The 26,654-nt window shown below is 43.4% G+C and overlaps 1 protein-coding gene across 1 annotated transcript in view; it reads right to left on the reverse strand.

The window, feature by feature from the left end:
• LOC137640484 (hypoxia up-regulated protein 1-like) overlaps positions 1-26,654 on the reverse strand; it is a 107,717-nt gene that overhangs the window by 23,426 nt on the left and 57,637 nt on the right. The window contains exon 2 of the mRNA XM_068373021.1: positions 360-487. Within this exon, the coding sequence (XP_068229122.1) occupies positions 360-479 (120 nt within the window). The 5' untranslated portion in view covers positions 480-487. The remainder of the gene's footprint in view (positions 1-359; positions 488-26,654) is intronic.

Genomic DNA, 26,654 nt, shown 5'->3' on the forward strand with positions numbered 1-26,654 from the left:
GCGCGATTGTGAGTGGGGTAGCAAGTCTAAGCAATGCTATCAAGCTGAGAGTAGTTACACCTCGCTTAAAAGTCTTCTGGCTGGTTTCAGCTGTCGCCGAAAAATATCTCTACTGTAAACAGCAAAAGGGTTTGTATATAGTGACGGAACAAAAAAGTTTTGCAATATTACGTATTGCTGGCTATTTAGCTTCCACATTGAAGTACTGTATTTCATAATTCAAGGATGAAAGGTTTTATTTTTTTGTATTGGAACAAATCCATCTTAATATACCATACAGTATAGTCAAATACTCATGTAAGACCACATTTAATTTTACACTATCTACCAACACATACAGCACAGTATATATAACTTACAGCAACGACAGCAATCTTCATCCACTCAGATCCAAAATCTATGCTCATTATAGTCACTCCAAAACTACCCCCTACTATGGCTAGTAGAAGAAAAACATTCTTTAAAGCTGTCCCACTCATTGCCAATCCTGAAATAAAAAAAAAAATTACTTCATTAAACATTATCCCTAAATATATTGTGTGTAAATAAATCTATTGAAAATAATCACAAATTTTTAAATAAATTTGTATTTTTCCTAACCATATAAACCTGTGGCCGCGGGGGCGAAAAAACAATTAGAATTAGAATAGCGCCAACATATCCCTGCATGTCGTAAGAGGCGACTAAAAGGGACGGGACGAGGGGGCTGGGAACCCCCTCTCCTGTATTATAATCCTGAGACATCAAAGAGGTGGAGCTGGGGGGAGAGTGACTGCTCCCCGCACTCTATTTTCGGGGTGTTTGAATGTGCGTGGATGTAGTACGATAGAGTAAAAGATGTGAGATTGAAAGTATGTTTAGGAATAGAAGGATGGATATATTGGCCTTCTGCGAGACAAAGATAAAAGGGAAAGGTGAAGTAATGTTTGGTGAAATGTCTGGTAGAGTATCTGGAATAGAAAGGGGAAGAGCGAGAGAGGGTGTGGCTTTATTGCTGAGTGAATGGATGACAGGTAAAGTATCATCTAGGTTAATGTGGGTAAGGGTTAGGTTGGGTTGGGAATGTTGGGCGTATTGTGAGAAAAGTGAAGAAGAGCAGAATGAGTTCTGGAATGAATTAAGTAGGTGTGTAGAAGGACTGGGTTGAAGGAATTATGTAGTTGTCATGGGTGACTTAAATGCTAGAGTGGGTGCTGGAGAGGTAGAAGGTGTCATTGGGAAGTATGGCATACCAGGTGAAAATGAGTGGTGAGAGACTGGTAGATGTGTGTGTTGAGCAAGAGATGGTGATAAGTAATAGCTTTTTCGAAAAGAAAGATAAAAACAAGTATACATGGGTAAGAGTGGTAAATGGAAGTGGTAGAAAGGGCATTAATGGATTATGTGTTGATAACTAAAAGAATGTTTGGAAGATTGAAAGACGTGCACGTGTTTAGGGGTATGGCTAACTGTATGTCTGATCATTTTTTGGTGGAAGGAAAATTAGTTGTAGCAAAAGAGTGGGGGAATAGAGTAGGTAGATGTAAAAGGGAGCTAGTGAGGGTTGAAGAGCTAATAAAACCGGGGTAAGAAGTAAATATCAAGAAAGGTTGAAAATGGCATATGACAAAGTGAAAGTAACAGAAACTGGTAATTTAGAGGAGTGGAAGTTAGTAAAAGAAAATTTTATTGGGATTGCAAGTGATGTGTGTGGAAAAAGAGCTTGTTGGAGGCAGCATGAGGAAGGGCAGTGAATGCTGGAGTGAAGGTAAAAGTGGAAGAGAAAAAGAGGGCTTTTGAAGAATGGCTGCAGAGTAATAGTGTAGAGAAGTATGAAAGATATAGAGAGAAAAATAAGGAAGTAAAGCACAAGTTAAGTGAGGCATAGAGGGCAGCTGACCTGAGGTGGGGTCAGGGATTGGGTCATTCATGAAGAGAATATGAAAAAGTTTTGGAAAAGTGAAGAGAATAAGAAAGGCTGGTTCAAGAATTGAAGAGACAGTGAAAGATGGAAATGGAAGGTTGTTAAAAGGAGAGGAGGCAAGGAAAAGGTGGGCGGAATATTTTGAAAGTTTACTGAATTTTGAGGATAACAGGGAGGCAGATATAATTGCTGTTGCAGGTGTTGAGGTGCCGGTGATGGGAGATGAGAATGAGAGAGAGATTACAATAGAGGAAGTGAGGAGAGCACTAGATGAAACGAGAGTAGGAAAAGCATCTGGTATGGATGGTGTGAGAGCTGAGATGTTGAAGGAAGGGGGTGCGACTGTGCTTGAATGGTTGGTGAGATTGTTTAATATGTGTTTTGTGTTGTCAATGGTACCAGTAGATTGGGTTTGTGCATGTATTGTACAACTATATAAGGGTAAGGGAGATGTGCATGAGTGTTGTAATTCAAGAGGTATTAGTTTGTCGAGTGTAGTTGGAAAAGTGTATGGTAGAGTACTGATTAGTAGGATTAAGGATAAAACAGAAAATGCAATCTTAGAAATACAGGGTGGTTTTAGAAGAGGTAAGGGTTGTATGAATCAGATTTTTACAGTTAGGAAGATATGCTAGAAATATTCAGCAAAAGGTAAGGTGGTGTATGTTGCGTTTATGGATCTGGAGAAAGCATATGATAGAGTTGATAGGGAAGCAATGTAGAATGTGATGAGGTTATATGGAGTTGGTGGAAGGTTGTTGCAAGCAGTGAAAAGTTTCTACAAAGGTAGTAAATCAGGTGTTAGGATAGGAAATAAAGTGAGAGATTGGTTTTCGGTGAGAGTGGGGCTGAGCCAGAGATGTGTGTTGTCGCCATGGTTGTTTAACTTGTATTTTGATGGAGTGATGAGAGAGGTGAATGCTCGAGTGCTTGGACGAGAATTGAAACTGGTAGACAAGAATGACCATGAATGGGAGATAAATCGGTTGTTGTTTGCGAATGATACTGTACTGGTTGCAGACACAGAAGAGAAGATTGGCCGATTAGTGACAGAATTTGGAAGGGTGTGTGAGAGAAGGAAGTTGAGAGTTAATGTGGGTAAGAGTAAGGTTATGAGATGTACGAGAAGGGAAGGTGGTGCGAGGTTGAATGACATGTTGAATGGAGAGTTAGAGGAGATGGATCAGTTTAAATACTTGGGGTCTGTTATTGCAGCAAAATGTTATTTTCATTATAAAATAAGTTTTTGAACATACTTACCTAGTAGTTATATACAGTATATAGCTTACGTCGTCTGACGTCACAGCAGAAATTTCAAAACTCGCACCAATCGCCGATTGGATAGCCAGGTGTAACACCTGTGCGCCCTAGTGAGGTACCTTGGAACTATTCCATGTACCCTCATATTTTCCATGCCTCTAGTCTCTAGAGGGGAGGGTGGGAATTCAATTATATATAACTACCACGTAAGTATGTTCAAAAACTTATTTTATAATGAAAATAACATTTTTAAACATAAGCCTTACCTGGTAGTTATATATATAGCTGATTAACACCTTTGGTGGAGGGTTAGAGACAGCCAATATAGTTGGAATTTTACTTAAGAGTTAATAAACAAACTTAAGTGTTCGTACCTGATAAGGAAGCTGACTTCAATGAATTCTTTCATTATGCCCGCTTTCCTTATGAGATCCAGCGATCCACCCAGGGGGCTGAAGACCTCTAGGAGAAGTCAAACCGGTCTAAAAACCTCTATGTGACAGAACCTCTTCCAATACCCTTGTTCCGGGAGCTCTCAAGGAACAAATTGACCACCTGACTAAAATCAATGATTGTGGGAGACTGTCGTAATCTCCACAAACGACCATAAAAATATAAAATTTCCAAGAGAAGAAAAGGGTATTAGGATTATGGGAATGTAGTGGTGGATCCTTCCCCCACTACTGCACTCGTTGCTACGAATGGGACCAGAGTGAAGCAGTCCTCATAAAGAGTCTGAACACGTATAAAATAATGTGAAGCGAATAAAGATTTACTCCTCCAAAAGGTTGTGTCCATAATACTCTGCAACGATTTATTTTGCCTGAAGGCCACCAAAGTTGCTAGAGTTTTAACCTCATGCGTCTGACTTAAAAACTCTTGCGGTCTGCCTTACTGCAATATGCATGAGTTTCTCTTATTAAGAGCCTGATGAAGAATGAAAGTGCATTCTTCGACCTCTGTAACAAGGGCTTCTAGACCGAGCACCAAAGAGCTTCTGTCTTGCCTCGCAACTTTTGCGTTCAGTCCAGGAAGAACTTCAGGGCTCTTACTGGACACAGGACCCTTCTCCAGCTCCTCACCAACCACATCCGAAAGGTTCGGAAACTCAAAAGCCATGGGCCAAGGTTGAAAAGAGCGTTTATTCTTGGCGAGAAAACCTAACTGCAATGAGCCGATAGCTTTATGTCTAGATAAAAACAACGTTTTAAATAAAAACATGAATCCCACTGACCCTTTTAGCTGTCGCCAGACTGAGCAAAAATAGTCTTTTCATCGTGAGGTCCTTGAATGAAGCTAAAAGCAAGGGGTCAAACCTGTCACTCTTAATGAACTTCAGGACTAAATCCAGATTCCAAGCTGGAGAATCCTGGAACTATTGCTTTGATGTTTCAAACGATTTGAGAAGTTCCTGTAGGTCTTTAACATTAGAAAGGTCCAAGTGTTGGCCTGAATATTGTTGCTTACATACTCATGTATCCCTTAATGGTAGAAGATGAAAAAATTACATTTCCTTCGAAGATAAAAGAGAAAGTCGGCAATCTGAGTTATAGAGGTACTGGATGAGGAAACAGAGTTGACTCTGCACCACTCTAAAAAACTTCCACTTGGATTGGTAAACCTAGACGGTACACATCCTTCTTACTCTAGCAATAGCCCCAGCGGCTTCCTTCGAAAAAACCTCTAGCTCTTGAGAGTTTTCCGATAAACTGAAGACAGTTAGATGAAGAGCTTGGAGATTGTTGATGGCATCTTTCCAAGTGGGGTTGTTTGAGTAGAACTACTCTTAATGAAAAGCTTCTTAAGAGTGTTTACCATCCATTCCAGAACCTCTGCAAACCACTCTCTTGAGGGCCAAAAGAGGACCACGTGTCAATCTGGTCCCTTTGTGTGACCCAAACTTTTTGCATTACTTAGTAATGAATTTGAACGGTGGAAAGCGTACACGTCCATGTCACGAGCTGTTCGACGTCGCGTCTCGCTGGACGCTCGACGTCTTGACGTCGCGTCTCGCTGGACGTTCGACGTCGCGTCTCGCTGGACGTTCGACGTCGCGTCTCGCTGGACGTTCGACGTCGCGTCTCGCTGGACGTTCGACGTCGCGTCTTGCTGGACGTTCAACGTCACGTCCTGCTGGACGCTTGACATTACGTCTGGCTGCTTGACTCCTTTGGTTAAAGCGGCTGAAACACGCCATTTAACAATGGAGTTGTAAAGACGTTCGTCGTCAAGAACCTCTCGACTAAAAGCGTTACGACGCTTGGCGTCCAGGTGTGAAGTTACCTGACGCTCAGGGTCCAGGCCTGCTACTCTCTTGTTGTCCGCAGGCTGATAAACTTGCACGAGCGAAGAGAGTTTCTGTTGTATATCTTGCAGCATATTAAAATTAGGGTCCACTTGTTGTGGTACAGGAAACGTCACATCTACCACAAGCTCGCTTTATACGCCGTTTAAAGAGGGCGCAGAGCGTCCAGAGGACGAGAACCAGACTGATGGAGGAGGAGGAGCATGAACCTAGGTCAAGCCAGGCTCAGACAACTGTCCTGCAACTGGGCGAGTTGGACATTTCTTGACAGTCGCTGACGTCCTTAAAGGACGCTTGGCAGTAGAGCTTTCTTCGGTAGAATGAAAAAACGCTCAGGACTGCTCTACAGCCTACAACCAGAAGCTTGCGGTGTCATGATAGGATACTGATTGACTGTGTCCACCTTCCTCTTCAGAGGTCTGGAAGCTTTACGCCAGCTTCACCTGGGCGCTGCGTTATCCGAAGATGACGAAAAAACTTTTCCCTTACCTTTCCTATGATAAAGGTGAGCGCCCTGGGAAGCATCAAAAGGTATGCTTGAGGAGGCGCCTGCTCAGGAGCTAAAGCCTCTGGTTTCTTTTTGTCGTTCGATATTCCTTCTCCCAGGGGGTTGGGAAGCTTGGAAGAGGTCTAAGGTCGACCTTCTTTGGAAGAGGTCTATGGTTAGAACGTTCGACATTACTTCTCCCCGGTTTTAGGGAGAAAAAGACAAAGAGCCCCAAAACTGGACAACTTCCTCCTATACACGAACCTTCAGGAATTGCTTGAAGTTCGGAAGGATGAGGATGTGGAAGTAAGCATCCTGGAGGTCTAAAGAGACCATCCAGTGGACCTTTCCTACTGCTGTAGGGACTGATTTTGATGTCTCCATGGAGAACTTTGACTTCTGAACGAAGGCGTTGAGAGCAGTTACATCCAGGACCAGACAATAGCCTCCCTCTCCCATAAGAGAGACATTTGATGTTGCATAGTCTGTCTCTTTGGCTCCTCTCTGAATTGGGCAGAGAGGTCTATCGGAGTAACTTAATAAAGGAGGTTTCACTAGGAAAAAGATTTCGCATCCATCCTTTAGAAATAGCACGGACCAAAGGTCTGCTCCTCTCCTCTCCCAGGCTCGCCAGAAGTAGTTAAGTCAGGCTACTACTGTTGTCTGTGCAGTTTAGAGAAAAAGTATGCAGAAACTTTCTTGCTGATTATTACACCAAAACCTGTGTCTTTGACCAACTCTTGAGGGAGAAGAGAGAAAGAAAAAAGGGGGTGCATACCTGACTTCTGACTTATCCTGCCTCATTGCCTGCATTCCATAAGAGACTCAGCGATCCAGTCAGGGGGCTGTAAAAGTCTCTGTGGGACTGCCACAAGGTCCTCGACCTTAACGTGGCTAGACCTCCACCCTTGCTAACCTGGCATACCTGATAAGGAAGCTGGTTTCATAGGTTTTATATACCTCATTTACCTGCATTCCTTGAGAGACTCAGAGATCCACCCAGGGGGCTGTAAAAGTCTCTGTGGGGCTGCCACAAGGTCCTCGACCTTAACATGGCTAGACCTCCACCCTTGCTATCCTGGCATACCTGATAATGAAGTTGTTTTCATAGGATTTTATGTCTCATTTACCTGCATTCCTTGAGAGACTCAGCGATCCACCCAGGGGGCTGTAAAAGTCTCTGTGGGGCTGCCACAAGGTTCTCAACCTTAACGTGGCTAGACCTCCACCCTTTTTATCCTGGAATACTTGGATTGTATCCAGTAATATTAGATGATCAAGACAGCAGCACAGTCTTAGTAAACATAGACTCCTTCGACGCCTTCCTTAGCGAAAACTTTGAAGGCGGGACGAGGAGCAGCAGGCACAAAATAATTCGGAAACTCTTCAGAAAAAACTCATGAGTTTCTATAAGTCAACTGAAGGATGAAGGAACTTGGGATCTTCTCCTACGAGAATTCCTCGAAAAGATAAATAATGGAAAGGAGAGCGTCGATCCCTTCTTCCTACAAGTCTCTAACTGAGGTAGAAACTTGTTTCATAGGAGTTAACTCCTTAAGGTCCAGTAATTCTGGCCTCAATGGGTCCAAGATCATTACTTACTTTTCGGGGTTTATTTCTCACCCTCAATTAGACACCAAGATTTGGTGTATGAAAATAATTCTTCCAGTTAATATTTTTTCTATGTATATTTTCAGTTATATCGCCTGGTATAACTATGTTCCAATGCTAGACGCTCGCGGTCATTACGATCGGAACTAAGAGGTTCGCGATCTCGACGTTCGGCTCGACTGGTGTAATAACGACATCCGAGTCCTGATGCCCGACGTCGCGTCTAACTGCTTGCGTTAAGTCCAACTGCTGGATGCTAGACGTCATGCAACTGCTTGACACTCGGAACAATGACATTCGCGGTTTAGACGCTCGCGACTAAACGCTCGGAACTATGCTTGAAACTCGGCGTCACTTCCAACTGCTAGACGCTCGACGTCACGTAACTGCTTGATGCTCGACGTCACGTAACTGCTTGACGCTCGACGTCAAATAACTGCTTGACGCTCGACGTCAAATAACTGCTTGACGCTCGACGTCAAATAACTGCTTGACGCTCGACGTCACGTAACTGCTTGACGCTCGACGTCACCTAACTGCTTGACGCTCGACGTCCCGTAACTGCTTAACGCTCGACGTCCTGTTTAACTGCTTGACATTCGGCGCCACGTGACTCTCAGTACAATGGCGCTCGCGATTCAGACGCTCTGAACTATGACGTTCGCGTCTAGAACATTCGCTCATCCAACAAGAGAGACAAAGAAGTTGCACTCGGTTCCAAACATCGTGCCAAAATCTTACAGCCTCGTTAGTAGTGCTGGACCTTCGACGTTCTGTTGGACGCTCGACGTCCTACAGGAACCTCGACGTTCTACAGGAAGCTTAATGACGTCACACTGGAAGCTCGATGACGTCAAGCTTGTCATCCAATGACTTCCTGCTGGAAGTCCGATGACGTCACGCTCGGTGTTACGTGTCATGACTTCCAGCTACTCAACGCTTGGCGTGATGTAGTCCATTCCTTAACGCTAGCTATTTGTTTAGAAGGAAGTGAAATATGTAAGATGCCAGTTCTGTCTGTGAGCTGAGTCAACCGACGGTGAAGATAACACTTTTATCTCGCCTTACCAACGGCGAGGGCGAGCGTCCTGGGGAGCGACAACAGGAATACTCAAGGAGACGCCTGCTCAGGCGGTAACGCCTCTCGTTTCCTTTCGCCGATCGACATTCCTTCTCCCAGGGGTTGGGGAGCTTGGAAGAGGTCTAAGGCTAGGATAATGATAGGTTCGAGCAGACGCACCCTTCACTGCACTAATTAGCACTGAAAATTGCACTTTTTAATATTCTTTCTCATAAGACCAAAGGAAAGACATATAAGCCTTTTACCTTGTAAAAAGAAAGTACATTAAAAGTAAAACATTAATTAGACCTGCCTGCTGTGAGAGATATTAATCCGCCAAGGGCTTGAATGAGAATTCAATAGGTTCTTTGATTAATATTAGAAATCCCAATATCGAAAACAATTTGAGAGACTGTATCGATTGTCTGAGAACAACGTAGCGTAACTTTAACTGTACGCTAGTTTTATTTGAAATGTGAAAATAGATCAATGATTCTCTAAATAAAGTATACTAATAGGACAAATATATTCTTAAAAATAATATATTCCTTTTGTATTTTAAGAAAAATACTTTGGTTGTTATGTATTTTCAGTTATATCGCCTGGTATAACCATGTTCCAACGCTAGACGCTCGCGGTCATTACGATCGGAACTAAGAGGTTCACGATCTCGACGTTCGGCTCGACTGGTGTAATAACGGCATCCGAGTCCTGATGCCCGACGTCGCGTCTAACTGCTTGCGTTTAGTCCAACTGCTGGACGCTAGACGTCATGCAACTGCTTGACACTTGGCGACACGTGACTCTCAGAGCAATGACATTCGCGGTTTAGACGCTCGCGACTAAACGCTCGCGATTTAGATGCTCGGAACTATGCTTGAAACTCGGCGTCACTTCCAACTGCTAGACGCTCGACGTCACGTAACTGCTTGATGCTCGACGTCAAGTAACTGCTTGACGCTCGACGTCAAGTAACTGCTTGACGCTTGACGTCACGTAACTGCTTGACGCTCGACGTCCTGTCTAACTGCTTGACATTCGGCGCCACGTGACTCTCAGAACAATGGCGCTCGCAATTCAGACGCTCGGAACTATGACGTTCGCATCTAGAACATTCGCTCATCCAACAAGAGAGACAAAGAAGTTGCACTCGGTTCCAAACATCGTGTCAATCTCTTACAGCCTCATTAGTAGTGCTGGAAGCTCGACGTTCTACAGGAAGCTCAATGACGTCACACTGGAAGCTCGATGAGGTCAAGCTTGTCGTCCAATGACTTCCTGCTGGAAGTCCGATGACGTCACGCTCGGTGTTACGTGTCATGACTTCCAGCTACTCAACGCTTGGCGTGATGTAGTCCATTCCTTAACGCTAGCTATTTGTTTAGAAGGAAGTGAAATATGTAAGATGCCAGTTCTGTCTGTGAGCTGAGTCAACCGACGGTGAAGATAACACTTTTATCTCGCCTTACCAACTGCGAGGGCGAGCGTCCTGGGGAACGACAACAGGAATGCTCGAGGGGACGTCTGCTTGAGCCCTAACTCATCTCGTTTCCTTTCGCCGATCGACATTCCTTCTCCCAGGGGTTGGGGAGCTTGGAAGAGGGCCAAGGCTAGGATAACGATAGGTTCGAGCAGACGCACCCTTTACTGCACTAATTAGCACTGAAAATTGCACTTTTTAATATTCTTTCTCATAAGACCAAAGGAAAGACATATAAGCCTTTTACCTTGTAAAAAGAAAGTACATTAAAAGTAAAATATTAATTAGACCTGCCCGCTGTGAGAGATATTAATCCGCCAAGGGCTTGAATGAGAATTCAATAGGTTCTTTGATTAATATTAGAAATCCCAATATCGAAAACAATTTGAGAGACTGTATCGATTGTCTGAGAACAACGTAGCGTAACTTTAACTGTACGCTAGTTTTATTTGAAATGGGAAAATAGATCAATGATTCTCTAAATAAAGTATACTAATAGGACAAATATATTCTTAAAAATAATATATTACTTTTGTATTTTAAGAAAAATACTTTGGTTGTTATGTATTTTCAGTTATATCGCCTGGTATAACCATGTTCCAACGCTAGACGCTCGCGGTCATTACGATCGGAACTAAGAGGTTCACGATCTCGACGTTCGGCTCGACTGGTGTAATAACGACATCCGAGTCCTGATGCCCGACGTCGCGTCTAACTGCTTGCGTTAAGTCCAACTGCTGGCTGGACACTAGACGTCATGCAACTGCTTGACACTCGGCGCCACGTGACTCTCGGAACAATGACGTTCGCGGTTTACACGCTCGCGATTTAGACGCTCGACGTCACGTAACTGCTTGATGCTCGACGTCAAGTAACTGCTAGACGCTCGACGTCACGTAACTGCTTGATGCTCGACGTCAAGTAACTGCTAGACGCTCGACGTCACGTAACTGCTTGACCCTCGACGTCCTGTTTAACTGCTTGACATTCGGCGCCACGTGACTCTCAGAACAATGGCGCTCGCGATTCAGACGCTCGGAACTATGACGTTCGCGTCTAGAACATTCAATCATCCAACAAGAGAGACAAAGAAGTTGCACTCGGTTCCAAACATCGTGTCAATCTCTTACAGCCTCGTTAGTAGTGCTGGACCTTCGACGTCCTACAGGAAGCTCAATGACGTCACACTGGAAGCTCGATGACGTCAAGCTTGTCGTCCAATGACGTCACGCTCGGTGTTACGTGTCATGACTTCCAGCTACTCAACGCTTGGCGTGATGTAGTCCATTCCTTAACGCTAGCTATTTGTTTAGAAGGAAGTGAAATATGTAAGATGCCAGTTCTGTCTGTGAGCTGAGTCAACCGACGGTGAAGATAACACTTTTATCTCGCCTTACCAACGGCGAGGGCGAGCGTCCTGGGGAGCGACAACAGGAATACTCGAGGGGACGCCTGCTCAGGCGGTAACGCCTCTCGTTTCCTTTCGCCGATCGACATTCCTTCTCCCAGGGGTTGGGGAGCTTGGAAGAGGTCTAACGCTAGGATAATGATAGGTTCGAGCAGACGCACCTTTCACTGCACTAATTAGCACTGAAAATTGCACTTTTTAATATTCTTTCTCATAAGACCAAAGGAAAGACATATAAGCCTTTTACCTTGTAAAAAGAAAGTACTGTACATCAAAAGTAAAACATTAATTAGACCTGCCTGCTGTGAGAGATATTAATCCGCCAAGGGCTTGAATGAGAATTCAATAGGTTCTTTGATTAATATTAGAAATCCCAATATCGAAAACAATTTGTGAGACTATCGATTGTCTGAGAAGATAGAGTAACTTTAACTGTACGCTAGTTTTATTTGAACTTGAAAATAGATCAATGATTCTCTAAATAAAGTATACTAATAGGACAAATATATTTTTTAAAATTATATATTCCTTTTGTATTTTAAGAACTTAAATACTTTGGTTGTTATGTAGAATTTTACTTTTCATAAATAACGATACAAAGTAATTTGTGATACTGTATCGATTGGATGAGAACTGCGTAGCGTAACTTTTAACTGTACACTAGTTTTATTTGAACTCTGAAAAATAGATCAATGATTCTTTAAATAAAGTATACTAATAAGACAAATATATTCTTAAGAAAAACTATATATTCCTTTTATATTATAAGAACTTAAATGCTTTGGTCTTTAAGTAGAATTATACTTTTCAAAAATAACAATTTAAAGTAAATAGGATACCGTATCGATTGACAGAGAACTGCAGAGCGTAACTTTAACTGTACGCTAGTTTATTTAAACTCCGAAAATAGATCGATGATTATCTAAATAAAGAACACTAATAGGAAAAATATATTCTTAAAAATAATATATTCCTTTTATATAAAAACTTGACTATTTTTTAGTTTGTAAGAAGTGTTTTACTTCCATTCACTGCATCGGAAAAGAATTGAAAATGCAAGTCATACTAAGTAGTACATACATACATATACCAAGGCACTTCCCCCAATTTTGGGGGGTAGCCGACATCAACAAAGAAACAAAAACAAAAAGGGGACCTCTACTCTCTACGTTCCTCCCAGCCTAACAAGGGACTCAACCGAGTTCAGCTGGTACTGCTAGGGTGTCACAGCCCACCCTCCCACATTATCCACCACAGATGAAGCTTCATAATGCTGAATCCCCTACTGCTGCTACCTTCGCGGTCATCTAAGGCATCGGAGGCAGCAGCAGGGCCTACCGGAACTGCGTCACAATCACTCGCCATTCATTCCTATTTCTAGCACGCTCTCTTGCCTCGCTCACATCTATCCTCCTATCACATAGAGCTTCCTTTACTCCATCCATCCACCCAAACCTTGGCCTTCCTCTCGTACTTCTCCCATCAACTCTTGCATTCATCACCACCTTTAGCAGGACAGCCATTTTCCATTCTCTCAACATGGCCAAACCACCTCAACACATTCATATCCACTCTAGCTGCTAACTCATTTCTTACACGCGTTCTCACCCTCACCACTTCGTTCCTAACCCTATCTACTCGAGATACACCAGCCATACTCCTTGACACTTCACCTCAAACACATTCAATTTCTGTCTCTCCATCACTTTCATTCCCCACAACTCCGATCCATATATCACAGTTGGTACAATCACTTTCTCATATAGAACTCTCTTTACATTCATGCCCAACCCTCTATTTTTTACTACTTCCTTAACTGCCCCCAACACTTTGCAACCTTCATTCACTCTCTGATGTACATCTGCTTCCACTCCACCATTTGCTGCAACAACAGACCCCAAGTACTTAAACTGATCCACCTCCTCGAGTAACTCTCCATTCAACATGACATTCAACCTTGCACCACCTTCCCTTCTCGTACATCTCATAACCTTACTCTTACCCACATTAACTCTCAACTTCCTTCTCTCACACACTCTTCCAAATTCTGTCACTAATCGTCCAAGCTTCTCTTCTGTGTCTGCAAGCAGTACAGTATCATCCGCAAACAAAAACTGATTTACTTCCCATTCATGGTCATTCTCGTCTACCAGTTTTAATCCTCGTCCAAGCACTCGAGCATTCACCTCTCTCACCACTCCATCAACATACAAGTTAAACAACCACGGCGACATCACACATCCCTGTCTCAGCCCCACTCTCACCGGAAACCAATCACTCACTTCATTTCCTATCCTTACACATGCTTTAGTACCTTTGTAGAAACTTTTCCCTGCTTGCAACAACCTTCCACCAACTCCATATAACCTCATCACATTCCACATTGCTTCCCTATCAACTCTATCATATGCTTTCTCCAGATCCATAAACGCAACATACACCTCCTTACCTTTTGCTAAATATTTCTCGCATATCTGCCTAACTGTAAAAATCTTATTCATACAACCCTTACCTCTTCTAAAACCACCCTGTATTTCTAAGATTGCATTCTCTGTTTTATCCTTGATCCTATTAATCATTACTCTACCATACACTTTTCCAACTACACTCAACAAACTAATACCTCTTGAATTACAACACTCATGCACATCTCCCTTACCCTTATATAGTGGTACAATACACGCACAAACCCAATCTACTGGTACCATTGACAACACAAAACACATATTAAACAATCTCACCAACCATTCAAGTACAGTCACACCCCCCTCCTTCAACATCTCAGCTCTCACACCATCCATACCAGATGCTTTTCCTACTCTCGTTTCATCTAGTGCTCTCCTCACTTCCTCTATTGTAATCTCTCTCTCATTCTCATCTCCCATCACTGGCACCTCAACACCTGCAACAGTAATTATATCTGCCTCCCTATTATCCTCAACATACAGTAAACTTTCAAAATATTCTGCCCATCTTTTCCTTGCCTCCTCTCCTTTTAACAACCTTCCATTTCCATCTTTCACTGTCTCTTCAATTCTTGAGCCAGCCTTCCTTACTCTCTTCACTTCTTTCCAAAACTTCTTATTCTCTTCATATGAATGACCCAATCCCTGACCCCACCTCAGGTCAGCTGCCCTCTTTGCCTCACGTACCTTGCGCTTTACTTCCACATTTTTCATACTTCTCTATACTATTACTCTGCAGCCATTCTTCAAAAGCCCTCTTTTTCTCTTCCACTTTTACCTCCACTCCTTCATTCCACCATTCACTGCCCTTCCTCATGCTGCCTCCAACAACCTTCTTTCCACACACATCACTTGCAATCCCAACAAAATTTTCTTTTACTAATTTCCACTCCTCCTCTAAATTGCTAGTTTCTCTTAATTTCACTTCGCCATATATCATTTTCAACCTTTCCTGATATTTACTTTTTACCCCCGGTTTTATTAGCTCTTCAACCCTCACTACCTCCCTTTTACATCCACCTACTCTATTCCCCCATTCTTTTGCTACAACTAATTTTCCTTCCACCAAAAAATGATCAGACATACAGTTAGCCATACCCCTAAACACGTGCACGTCTTTCAATCTTCCAAACATTCTTTTAGTTATCAACACATAATCCATTAATGCCCTTTCTACCACTTCCATTTACCACTCTTACCCATGTATACTTGTTTTTATCTTTCTTTTTGAAAAAGCTATTACTTATCACCATCTCTTGCTCAACACACACATCTACCAGTCTCTCACCACTCATTTTCACCTGGTATGTCATACTTCCCAATGACACCTTCTACCTCTCCAGCGCCCACTCTAGCATTTAAGTCACCCATGACAACTACATAATTCCTTCTACACACCTACTTAATTCATTCCAGAACTCATTCCGCTCTTCTTCACCTTTCTCACTACCTGGCCCATACGCACTGACAAACGCCCAACATTCCCTACCCAAACCTAACCCTTACCCACATTAACCTAGATGATATCTCCTTCCATTCCACTACTTTACCTGTCATCCATTCACTCAGCGATAAAGCCACACCCTCTCTCGCTCTTCCCCTTTCAATCCCAGACACTCTACCAGACATTTCACTAAACATCACTTCACCCTTTCCTTTTATCTTCGTCTCACACAAGGCCAATACATCCATCCTTCTATTCCTAAACATACTTCCAATTTCACATCTTCTCTATTGTACTACATCCACGCACATTCAAACACCCCAAAACTAGAGTACGGGGAGCAGTCACTCTCCCCCCAGCTCCATCTCTTTGTCGATGTCTCACAGGATGTAGATACAGGAGAGGAGGTTCCTAGCCCCCTCGTCCCGTCCCTTTTAGTCGCCTCTTACGACACGCAGGGATAACGTAGTAATTACGATATTTTCAATTTAAAATAGATCTTTGAATATACTTACCCGGTGAATATATATATAGCTTACGTCTCCGACGGTCGACAGATTCCAAAAACTCGTGAGCAATCGCCATGATGGCTGCCGGGTGTGCCCACCAGCGCCGACTGTCGGCCAGATACCGCATATACTTCTCCAGGAGTTCAGTTCTTCTCATTCCGTAGGGTCTCTATCGGGGAGGAAGGGAGGGCCTTTAATTATATATATATATTCACCGGGTAAGTATATTCAAAAATTTATTTTAAATTGAAAATATCATTTTTAAATATTAAACTTAGTCGGTGAATATATATATAGCTGATTCACACCCATGGTGGAGGGTAGAGACGAGTATTAAAACAATAAAGGCATATATGCTCAAGAGTTTTTGACAAATATTCAAAAAACAAACTTAAGTATAGGTACCTGATAAGAAGCTGACTCTGATGAATACTCTGACTCATTAGTCCGCTATCCTTACGAAGCCCAGCGATCTTCCCAGGATGCTGAAAGACTTCTAGGAGCTGTTATAATCAGGGTGAACACCCCTATAACAGGACCTCATCAATACCCTTGATCTGGGCGCTCTCAAGAAACAAGTTTGACCACCCGCCAAATTAAAAGATTGCGGGAGACTTCTTAGTCTCCATGTACAGTACAACCCAAAAAATTAAAAGTTTCAAGAGAAGAAAAAGGATATTGGGATTAAGGGAATGTAGTGGTAGAACCTTCACCCACTACTGCACTCGCTGCTACGAATGGTCTCAACATGTAGCAGTCCTCATAAAGAGTCTGGACATTTTTAAAATAATGTGAAGCGAACACAGATTTACTCCTCCAAAAGGTTGCGTCCATAATGCTTCTAAGGGATCTATTTTGTTTGAACGCTACTGAAGTTGCCACCGCTCTAACTTCATTATCACTTAAATGAGAGTGCGCCTCTCTAACTAAAAGTCTAATAAAATATGACAACGCATTTTTTGACATCGGTAAGGTGGTCTTTTTTAACCGAACACCATAAAGCCTCTGAATTGCCTCGCAGCGTTTTGGTTCTATTTAAATAAAATTTAAGAGCTCTTACAGGTCACAGGACTCTTTCAATTTCATTCCCAACAATTTCAGATAGACTGGGAAGTTCAAACGACTTAGGCCATGGACGAGATGGCCTTTCTCTTTTGGCTAAAAAACCAAGTTGAAGCGAGCATACTGCTTTATTAGAGCAGAAGCCGATATTTATGCTGAAGGCATATACTTCACTAACTCTTTGCGGTAGCCATGCTCACTAAAAAGAGAGTTTTGAGTGTAAGATCTTTGAGTGATGTTGAATTCAACAGCTCAAACCTTTCAGACATAAGGAACTAAAGGACCACGTCCAAATACCAAGCAGGAGTAGTGATCTGACGCTCCTTGGAAGTCTCAAAAAGACTTGAGAAGGTCTAGAAGATCTTTATTATCAGACGGATCTAAATTTCTATGTCTAAAAACTGAAGCTAAAATGCTTCTGTAGCCTTTAATAGTTGAGGCAGAAAGGATGCAATCATTTCTAAGATAAAGTAGAAAGTCTGCAATCTGTGCTACAGTGGTATTGAGGACTTGCACCAGTCTCTAAATACCTCCCATTTGGATTGGTAGATCCTGATGGTAGAGGACCTTCTAGCTCTTGCGATCGCTCTAGCTGCCTCCGAAAACCCACGCGCTCTAGAGTCTTTCGATAGAATGAAGGCAGTTAGACAAAGCGCGAGGAGACTTTGATGAAATCTTTTTACAAGAGGCTGACGCAGGAGATCCATCCGTAATGGTAAACTTCTTGGAATGTCCACCGGCCATAGAAGAACCTCTGTGAACCATTCTCTCGACGGCAAGAGGGGAGCAACCAACGTCAACCTGGTCCCTTCGTGAGAAGCGAACTTCTGAAGAACCTTGTCTAGGATCTTGAATGGTGGGAAGGCATAGATGTCTAGGTGAGACCAGTCCAGCAGGAAAGCGTCTATGTGGGCTGCCTCTGGATCTGGAACTGGAGAGCAGTAAGTTGGGAGCCTCTTTGTCAGTGAAGTCGCAAATAGATCTATGGTGGGTTGACCCCATGTCATCCATAGCTTCTCGCACACAGTCTTGTGCAACGTCCACTTCATGGAGATGACTTGTCCTCTTCTGCTGAGGCAGTCCGCTAAGACATTCATTTCTCCTTGCACGAATCTCGTCAAAAGAGAGATGTTTCTTGCCTTAAATGGAGTTTCTTCTGATCCGTGGACCAAAGACCCGAGCATTCCAGACTGTCCAGTGGCGCTCCCCAACCCAAATCCGATGCATCTGAATACAACACATGGTTTGGGTTCTTGATCGCAAGAGAAAGACCTTCTCGAAGTCTGACGTTGCTGTCCCACCAAGTCAGACATGTCTTGACTGAGTTGGAGATTGGGATAGAGATACTCTCTAAGCCCTTCTCCTTGTTCCAATGGTTTAGGTGAAATTGGAGAGGGCAAAGGCTGAGTCTTCCCAGAGAGATAAACTGCTCCAGCGATGAAAGAGTTCCAACGAGGCTCGTTCACTCTTACAGAGCAACTGTTTTTCTCTTGCAAGTGACGGACTTTTAACAGAGCTTGTTCCATTCTTGTGGGAGACAAAAAGGCCTGAAAAATTCGACACTATCTCCATCCCCAAATAAAGAATAGTCTGGGATGGAGTAAGTTACGACTTCTCTACGTTCACTATGAGACCTAGCTCCTTGGTTAGGTCTAATGTCCATTTGAGGTTCTCCAGACAGCGATTTAATGATGACGCCCTGATTAGCCAGTCGTCAAAATAAAGGGAGGCTCTGATCCCTGAAAAATTTAGAAAGCTTGCTACATTTTGCATGAGCCTTGTAAAAACAAGAGGAGCAGGACTGAGGCCGAAGCACAGTGCTCGAAATTGGTACACTACTTTCCCGTCCACAAACCTCAGATATTGTTGGAAGTTTGGATGAATCGGGATGCGGAAGTATGCATCCTGAAGGTCGAGAGAGACCATCCAGTCGCCTTCCCTTATTGCTGCCAAGACAGATTTGGTAGTCTTCATCATGAACTTTTGTCTTGACAATGAACACATTGAGTGCACTTACATCTTAAGTACTCCTGCAGTGAACGTGGCTGCCAGTTCATTGGAGGCATCCCTTATGGCCTTGTTCATGCATGACATAATTTGTACAGCAATACATTGTCTGCTGGAGAGACCTTCTTACTTAAGGCTCCCAGGGACCAATCCAAAAAATTAAATACTTCAAACGCTCGAAAAACTCCTTTCAGGAGATGGTCTAGCTCTGGAGAAGACCATAAAATCTTGGAGTGTCTTATGGCTAGACGACGAGGAGAGTCCACTAGGCTTGAGATGTCTCCCTGGGCAGAGGCAGGTACTCCCAAGCCGAGAACTTCTCCTGTGTCACACCAGACGCTCGAGCGAGAAGCTAATTTAGAAGGAGGAAAAGCAAAAGCAGACTTTCCTAAACTTCTCCTGGATTCCAACCAGTCTCCCAGTAAGCGCATGGCTCTCTTGGAAGAACGAGAGAGAACTGACTTCGTATATGTAAGAGTCGAAGAAAGTCATGCCAAGAGTAAACTTAGACGGCGGAGAACGTGGAGCAGCTGTTACAAAATGAGTAGGAAAAATTTTCCTAAAGAAAATCATAATTTTTTTTTTTTTTTTAAACCAGGGATTGTTGGACAACCCTAGGTTCCTCCTCTTCTGAATGAATCCCCAAAGGTACATTAGTTGAAAGGGGGTCATCAACTTCTTCTTCAGAAGGCACATCATCTGATAAATCTAAAGTCTTGCGAGAAGGAGATTTATATTCAGAATGACGTGAAGGAAAAGCCTGACAGGCTACATCAACTTGTATATGAACAGAAGTTAAAGTTGGAGGGTCGATGTCAGGTTGTGACTGCAGAGAATGTTATTCTGCTACACGTCGTGACTGAAGTGACTGACGTTCAACGTCACATAGTAACAGCGGTGACTGCTGTTTGATGCTATATCGTGACTTCGGTGACTGACACTCGACGTCACGTCGTGTCTACGGTGTCTGCCGCTCAACGTCACGTCGTGTCTGTGGTGTCTGCAGCTCAACGTCATGTTGTGACAGCGGTGGCTGACGTTCAAAGTCTCGGCGGAACTGCAGTGACTGCTGATCAAAGTTATGACTCGACTTAACTGACTGACGATCGAAGTTACATCGAGATTTATGCTTCGCATCTCGTTTAACAGCAAAGCTGACACTAGGGATAACGTCAGCATGACGTAACAAAACTCGTTTAGAAGGTTGAAGACCTGAATCACGTATTCCAGAACCGTGACATACAACAAGCAAAGGATCCTTTCGCACAGGAACAGGATCGTAAGCTTTCATTAAAGAAGAAAGCTTTAACAGCATATCTTGCAAAACACTTAACTTCAGATCAACCATACTCGGAATAGATCGTGACGTCGGAAACGTCTGTACATGAACGTCATCGCTATGAACGGGACTCTCACAATGACTGCAGCTAGGACGTTGATCTTGTTCTGAAGGAACTAATTTACGTTTCAACGGTCTCAAAACCTTACGCCAAGGTTTTTTAAGAGACGAATCATCGGAAGACGAGGAGAACTTCGTCTCTCCTGTCTTATGGTAAGGACGTGCTTGAAGAGCAACGTCTGATACCTTTGAGGGAACGTCTGTTCGTTGGTTTACACCTCTCACTCCCTTAGGTCCTACGACATTCCTTCTCCCTGGGGCAGGGGAGCCTGAAAGAGGTCTCGGACTAGGCAAGCGACAAACACGAACAGACGAACCCTCAGCAACACTGAACATGTTTTTCGCACTTTCTTCACTGACACTCGCATTTTTTAATAATTTCACATTAGACATGAATAAAGCCGATTTCTACCTGAAGCACGCAATTCTCCCTTAAATCAAAAGGTTAGAATTGCGAAATATGTCGTATAATGTAAGCTCATTGGTACAAAATGAATCACACATGCAAAAATTAATAAACATATACATATATATGAATAAAATGGAAATATATAAAGTTAAAAAGATCAGTGACTTGGGAGGAGACTTAAAAACTACATCGCTAAGGACTACGTTTTCAATCTCTCACCGAACAGTCCCTAGGGATGAGAATGAAAACTAGAACGTTTTATCCTCTCTCTCTCTCTCCCCGTACAGAGACTTGGGACGAGAGTAAATATCTGAATCGAGAAGAACAACGTTACTCACTCCCAAACTCCTTGTAGAGACTTGGGACGAGAATAAAGATTTGGATCGTTCTCTCTCTCTCTCTCTCTCTCTCTCTCTCTCTCTCTCTCTCTCTCTCTCTCTCTCTCTCTCTCTCTCTCTTGTCACTCACAAGAGAATGGCTCACTAACTATTCGTCAATAAAAGGTTATTTGACTAAAGGAAAATACTTAAAGGACTAAGAAATTGAAAATTAACATGTTCCTTTAAATCAGTATTTAAAAAACTTCAGTTTGTAAGAAGAATGAACAAAACGTCAAAATCGATTAACTCTTTCTGCAAAGTGAAACCGTGATTCTCTCTTTCTCTATCGGAACGATAGAGTGCAAACTGCGTAGCATAAATAAACCAAACGTTAGTTCATCTTTGAAAACAGCACGAAGACTATTCAAAGAATAAATTTCTTAAAATATTTTCTAAAAATATTCATCTCATCAATCTAAACAAATATAAAATATAAAAGTTGAATGGGCTCAACGTTGTTTAACTTCGTTTTCCAAGTCAGTACCGCCTACAAAGAATAGGCATAGGTCGCTTATAAACAAAAATATAAAATTTATCACGGTGTTTAGTATAAATGGAAAGAGAATCGAAGAGGCCTAATAAAGGCGGGTGAGATATAAAATATATAGAAGTAAATCTATAGATATCAACAATAATTTATAGTGATAAAATAATTACTAAAAGCCTTTAACACACTTCCGTACACTGAGGGAAGGGTCGGCCATCTTTTCTCTATGGAAAATCCAGAGAGAGATTAAAAAAAAGCAAGGGTAAAAAATTTTTCTCTCCTTTCAAAAGAATTTCTTTTGAAGATCGTATTGCTTGAGAATAATCCAACACGGCGAAAGCCATAAAACCATGAACAAGTACTTCACCAATCAGTAGAAACTTGAGGTTAAGCGCGAGCGGAACCAATGCTGTCACTACCACCGACAGAGAAGAACTGAACTCCTGGAGAAGTATATGCGGTATCTGGCCGATAATCGGCGCTGGTGGGCACACCCGGCAGCCATCATGGCGATCGCTCGCAAGTTTTTGGAATCTGTCGACCGTCGGAGACGTAAGCTATATATATGGCTAAGTTTAATATTTAAAAATGTAGATTACGTCATATGATTGTGACGTTATAGGGTGGTGGAGTGCTTACCTGCCGCCATTGTTTTTAAAATGTTATTTTTATTAATAAAATAAATTTTTGAATATACTTACCCGGTGATCATATAAGCTGCAACTCTGTTGCTCAACAGAAAAACCTACGGTCAAAATACGCCAGCGATCGCTATGCAGGTGGGGGTGTACATCAACAGCGCCATCTGTCGAGCAGGTACTTAGTACTCCAAGTAAACAAAGAACCAATTTTCTCCTCGGTCCACTGGGTCTCTATTGGGGAGGAAGGGAGGGTCCTTTAATATATGATCACCGGGTAAGTATGTTCAAAAATTTATTTTATTAATAAAAATAACATTTTTCAATATTAAACTTAGCTGGTGATCATATAAGCTGATTCACACCCAGGGGGGTGGGTAGAGACCAGCATTACATGTTTACATTATTATGAGCTAAGTATTTTGTATTTCATTTTAGCAGTTATTCAAAATAACAAACATAAAATAAATAAGTACCTGGTAAGGAAGTCGACTTGAACAATTACTCTGCCTTTTTAAGTACGTCTTCCTTACGGAGCCTCGCGATCCTCTTAGGATGCTGAGCGACCCCTAGGATCTGAAGTATCAAGGGTTGCAACCCATACAACAGGACCTCATCAAAACCTCTAATCTAGGCGCTTCTCAAGAAATGACTTTGACCACCCGCCAAATCAAGTAGGATGCGAAAGGCTTCTTAGCCTTCCGGACAACCCAAAAACAATAATAAAACATTTCAAGAGAAAGATTAAAAAGGTTATGGAATTAGGGAATTGTAGTGGTTGAGCCCTCACCCACTACTGCACTCGTTGCTACGAATGGTCCCAGAGTGTAGCAGTTCTCGTAAAGAGACTGGACATTCTTAAGATAAAAAGACGCGAACATTGATTTGCTTTTCCAATAGGTTGCGTCGATTATACTTTGCAGAGATCTATTTTGTTTAAAGGCCACGGAAGTTGCGACAGCTCTAACTTCGTGTGTCCTTACCTTCAGCAAAGCTTGGTCTTCCTCATTCAGATGGGAATGAGCTTCTCGTATTAACAGTCTGATAAAATAGGATAAAGCATTCTTTGACATAGGCAAAGATGGATTCTTAACTGAACACCATAAAGCTTCAGACGGGCCTCGTAAAGGTTTTTAAATAGAACTTAGGAGCTCTTACAGGACATAAGACTCTTTCTAGTTCATTTCCAACCATACGATAAGTTTGGAATATCGAACGATATTGGCCAAGGCCGAGAAGGCAGCTCGAGTTTGGCTAGAAAACCAAGTTGTAGAACATGTAGCCGTTTCGGATGAGAATCCGATGTTCTTGCTGAAGGCATGAATCTCACTGACTCTTTTAGCTGTGGCTAAGCATACCAGGAAAAGTGTCTTTAAGGTGAGATCTTTCAGGGAGGCTGATTGTAGCGGTTCGAACCTGTCTGACATAAGGAATCTTAGTACCACGTCTAAATTCCAACCAGGTGTAACCAAACGACGCTCCTTCGTGGTCTCAAAAGACTTAAGGAGGTCCTGTAGATCTTTATTGTTGGAAAGATCTAAGCCTCTGTGACGGAAGACTGATGCCAACATGCTTCTGTAACCCTTGATAGTGGGAGCTGAAAGAGATCGTTCTTTCCTCAGATATAAGAGGAAGTCAGCTATTTGAGTTACAGAGGTACTGGTCGAGGATACGGATACTGACTTGCACCAGTTTCGGAAGATTTCCCACTTCGATTGGTAGACTCTAAGGGTGGATGTTCTCCTTGCTCTAGCAATCGCTCTGGCTGCCTCCTTCGAAAAGCCTCTAGCTCTCGAGAGTCTTTCGATAGTCTGAAGGTAGTCAGACGAAGAGCGTGGAGGCCTTGGTGTACCTTCTTTACGCGTGGCTGACGTAGAAGGTCCACCCTTAGGGGAAGTGTTCTGGGAACGTCTACTAGCCATCGAAGTACCTCGGTGAACCATTCTCTCGCGGGCCAGAGGGAAGCAACTAGCGTCAACCGTGTCCCTTCGTGAGAGGCGAACTTCTGCAGTACCTTGTTGACAATCTTGAACGGAGGGAATGCATATAGATCTAGATGTGACCAATCTAGTAGAAAGGCATCTATATGAACTGCTGCTGGGTCCGGGATTGGTGAGCAAAATATTGGGAGCCTCTTGGTCATCGAGGTTGCGAAGAGATCTATGGTTGGCTGGCCCCAGGTGGCCCAAAGTCTCTTGCATACATCCTTGTGGAGGGTCCATTCTGTTGGAATTATTTGTCCCTTCCGACTGAGACAATCTGCCATGACATTCAAGTTGCCTTGGATGAACCTCGTTACTAGTGATATGTCTAGACCTTTTGACCAGGTGAGGAGGTCCCTTGCGATCTCGTACAATGTCAGAGAGTAGGTCCCTCCTTGCTTGGAGATGTACGCCAAAGCCGTGGTGTTGTCCGAGTTCACCTCCACCACTTTGCCTTGAAGGAGAGACCTGAAGCTTTTCCAGGTCAGACGTACTGCCAGTAGCTCCTTGCAGTTGAAATGCATTGTCCTTTGACTCGAGTTCCATAATCCCGAGCATTCCCTACCGTCTAATGTCGCACCCCAGCCTACGTCCGATGCGTCCGAGAAGAGAACGTGGTTGGGAGTCTGAACAGTCAGGGGAAGACCCTCTCTAAGGTTGATATAGTCCTTTCACCAAGTCAGACAAGACTTTATCTTTCCGGAAACCGGGATCGAGACAGCTTCTAGCGTCTTGTCCTTTTTCCAGTGAAAAGCTAGATGGTATAGAAGAGGACGGAGGTGTAGTCTTCCTAGTGACACAAATTGATCCACGGATGACAGTGTCCCTACCAGACTCATCCACAGCCTGACTGGGCAGCGTTCCTTCTTCAGCATCTTCTGGATGGATAGCAGGGCTGGGGGCTGATCGTCTTGTTCAGCAACGTCCTAATCAGAGGGTTCCTCATCCGAAACTGATGAGGAAACGGCAACGGAGTGGGCAACGTCTGACTCGCTGAATCCGGTCGCACTGGTGGATGCGTGACGGAGCCGGACGCAATATCATGGAACTGCTGCACAGTCTGTGAACTGTCAACAACCATGGGTGCGCGAGGAAGTACAGCGTCAACCCGAAACTGTCTAGACTGTCTGGGTTGTGCAGTCAACACCCTACCGGGTTGCTGAGGTTGACGCACTGCGTCACAACAAGTCACCTCTGCTGGTTGTTGAACGTCCTGAACGTCAACAACCACCTCCGAGCGTCGCTTAACGTCAACGTGTGACTGGCAACCCACACTGGGTCGCATCGGTGGAGGAACCACCTCAACTGGCAGACGCGAGTAGGTTACTTCAGCGTCAACAGGGCGCACAACCGACCGGTTGGAAGGTTGTTGGCCAGGAGGAACCACCTCAACTGGCAGACGCGAGTAGGTTACCTCAGCGTCAACAGGGCGCACAACCAACCGGTTGGAAGGTTGTTGGCCAGAAGGTTCTTCTCCGCATTTAAGTCCTCTATCAAGGACGCAAGCTTGGACTGCATGTCTTGCAGCAAAGCCCATTTAGGGTCTACGGGAGCAGGTGTGGCAACAGACGGGGTTAGCGACTGAGGCGGAACCATTTACCATCCCTGAAAGCCTTATTATGTGTGACATAATAGTACAGCAAAACTTCAAAGGCTCGACAAAAGTTGAGAAGTTGACCTGTAAACAACTTGGAGCGTCTCCTGGCTAGGCGCCAGGGTGAGTCTACCAGAATTGAGAAGTCTATCTGGGCAGAGGCATGAACTCCCAAGCCGAGAACTTCTCTCGTGTCCTATCAGACTCTCGCTCTATAAGCCAGTTTAAAAGAAGGGAAATCAAAGGCTGTATCCCTAAAACTCCTCCTGGTGCAAAAACCAGTCGCCTAGCCAACGTAACGCTCTCTAGGAGAGCGAGAGAGCACTAGCTTAAAAACAACGGCTTCGAAGTAGCTAGGCCTAGTGTAAGTTCTGACGTTTAGGCAAACGAGGAGCAGCAGTTACAAGATCCGGACGAAGATCCTTAAAAAATCATCATGATTTAATTAAAGTCCATAGGAGGCTAAGCAGCTTAAGGCTCCTCTCCAAATGACAGAGTCCTCAAGGGAATATCAGTAGGAGGGAGAACAGCACTTTCTCATCTACAGGAACCTTGTCCGATAAAAGCTAGGTTATCTCAGTGAGTCTCTCACTGGTGCATTAGTAGCAGACCAGAAGGCAACGTCATGTAACTGCTTGACAGTCTGTGAACTGTCAACAACTGAACTGTCAACCACAACAGGTGCGTGAGGACATACAGTGTTCACTCGAGACTGCTTTGACTGTCTATACTGAGCAGTCAAAACAACTCTAGAATGCAGAGGT

Source organism: Palaemon carinicauda, chromosome 5, assembly GCF_036898095.1.
Source record: "Palaemon carinicauda isolate YSFRI2023 chromosome 5, ASM3689809v2, whole genome shotgun sequence".
NCBI classification, from domain to species: Eukaryota; Metazoa; Arthropoda; class Malacostraca; order Decapoda; family Palaemonidae; genus Palaemon; species Palaemon carinicauda.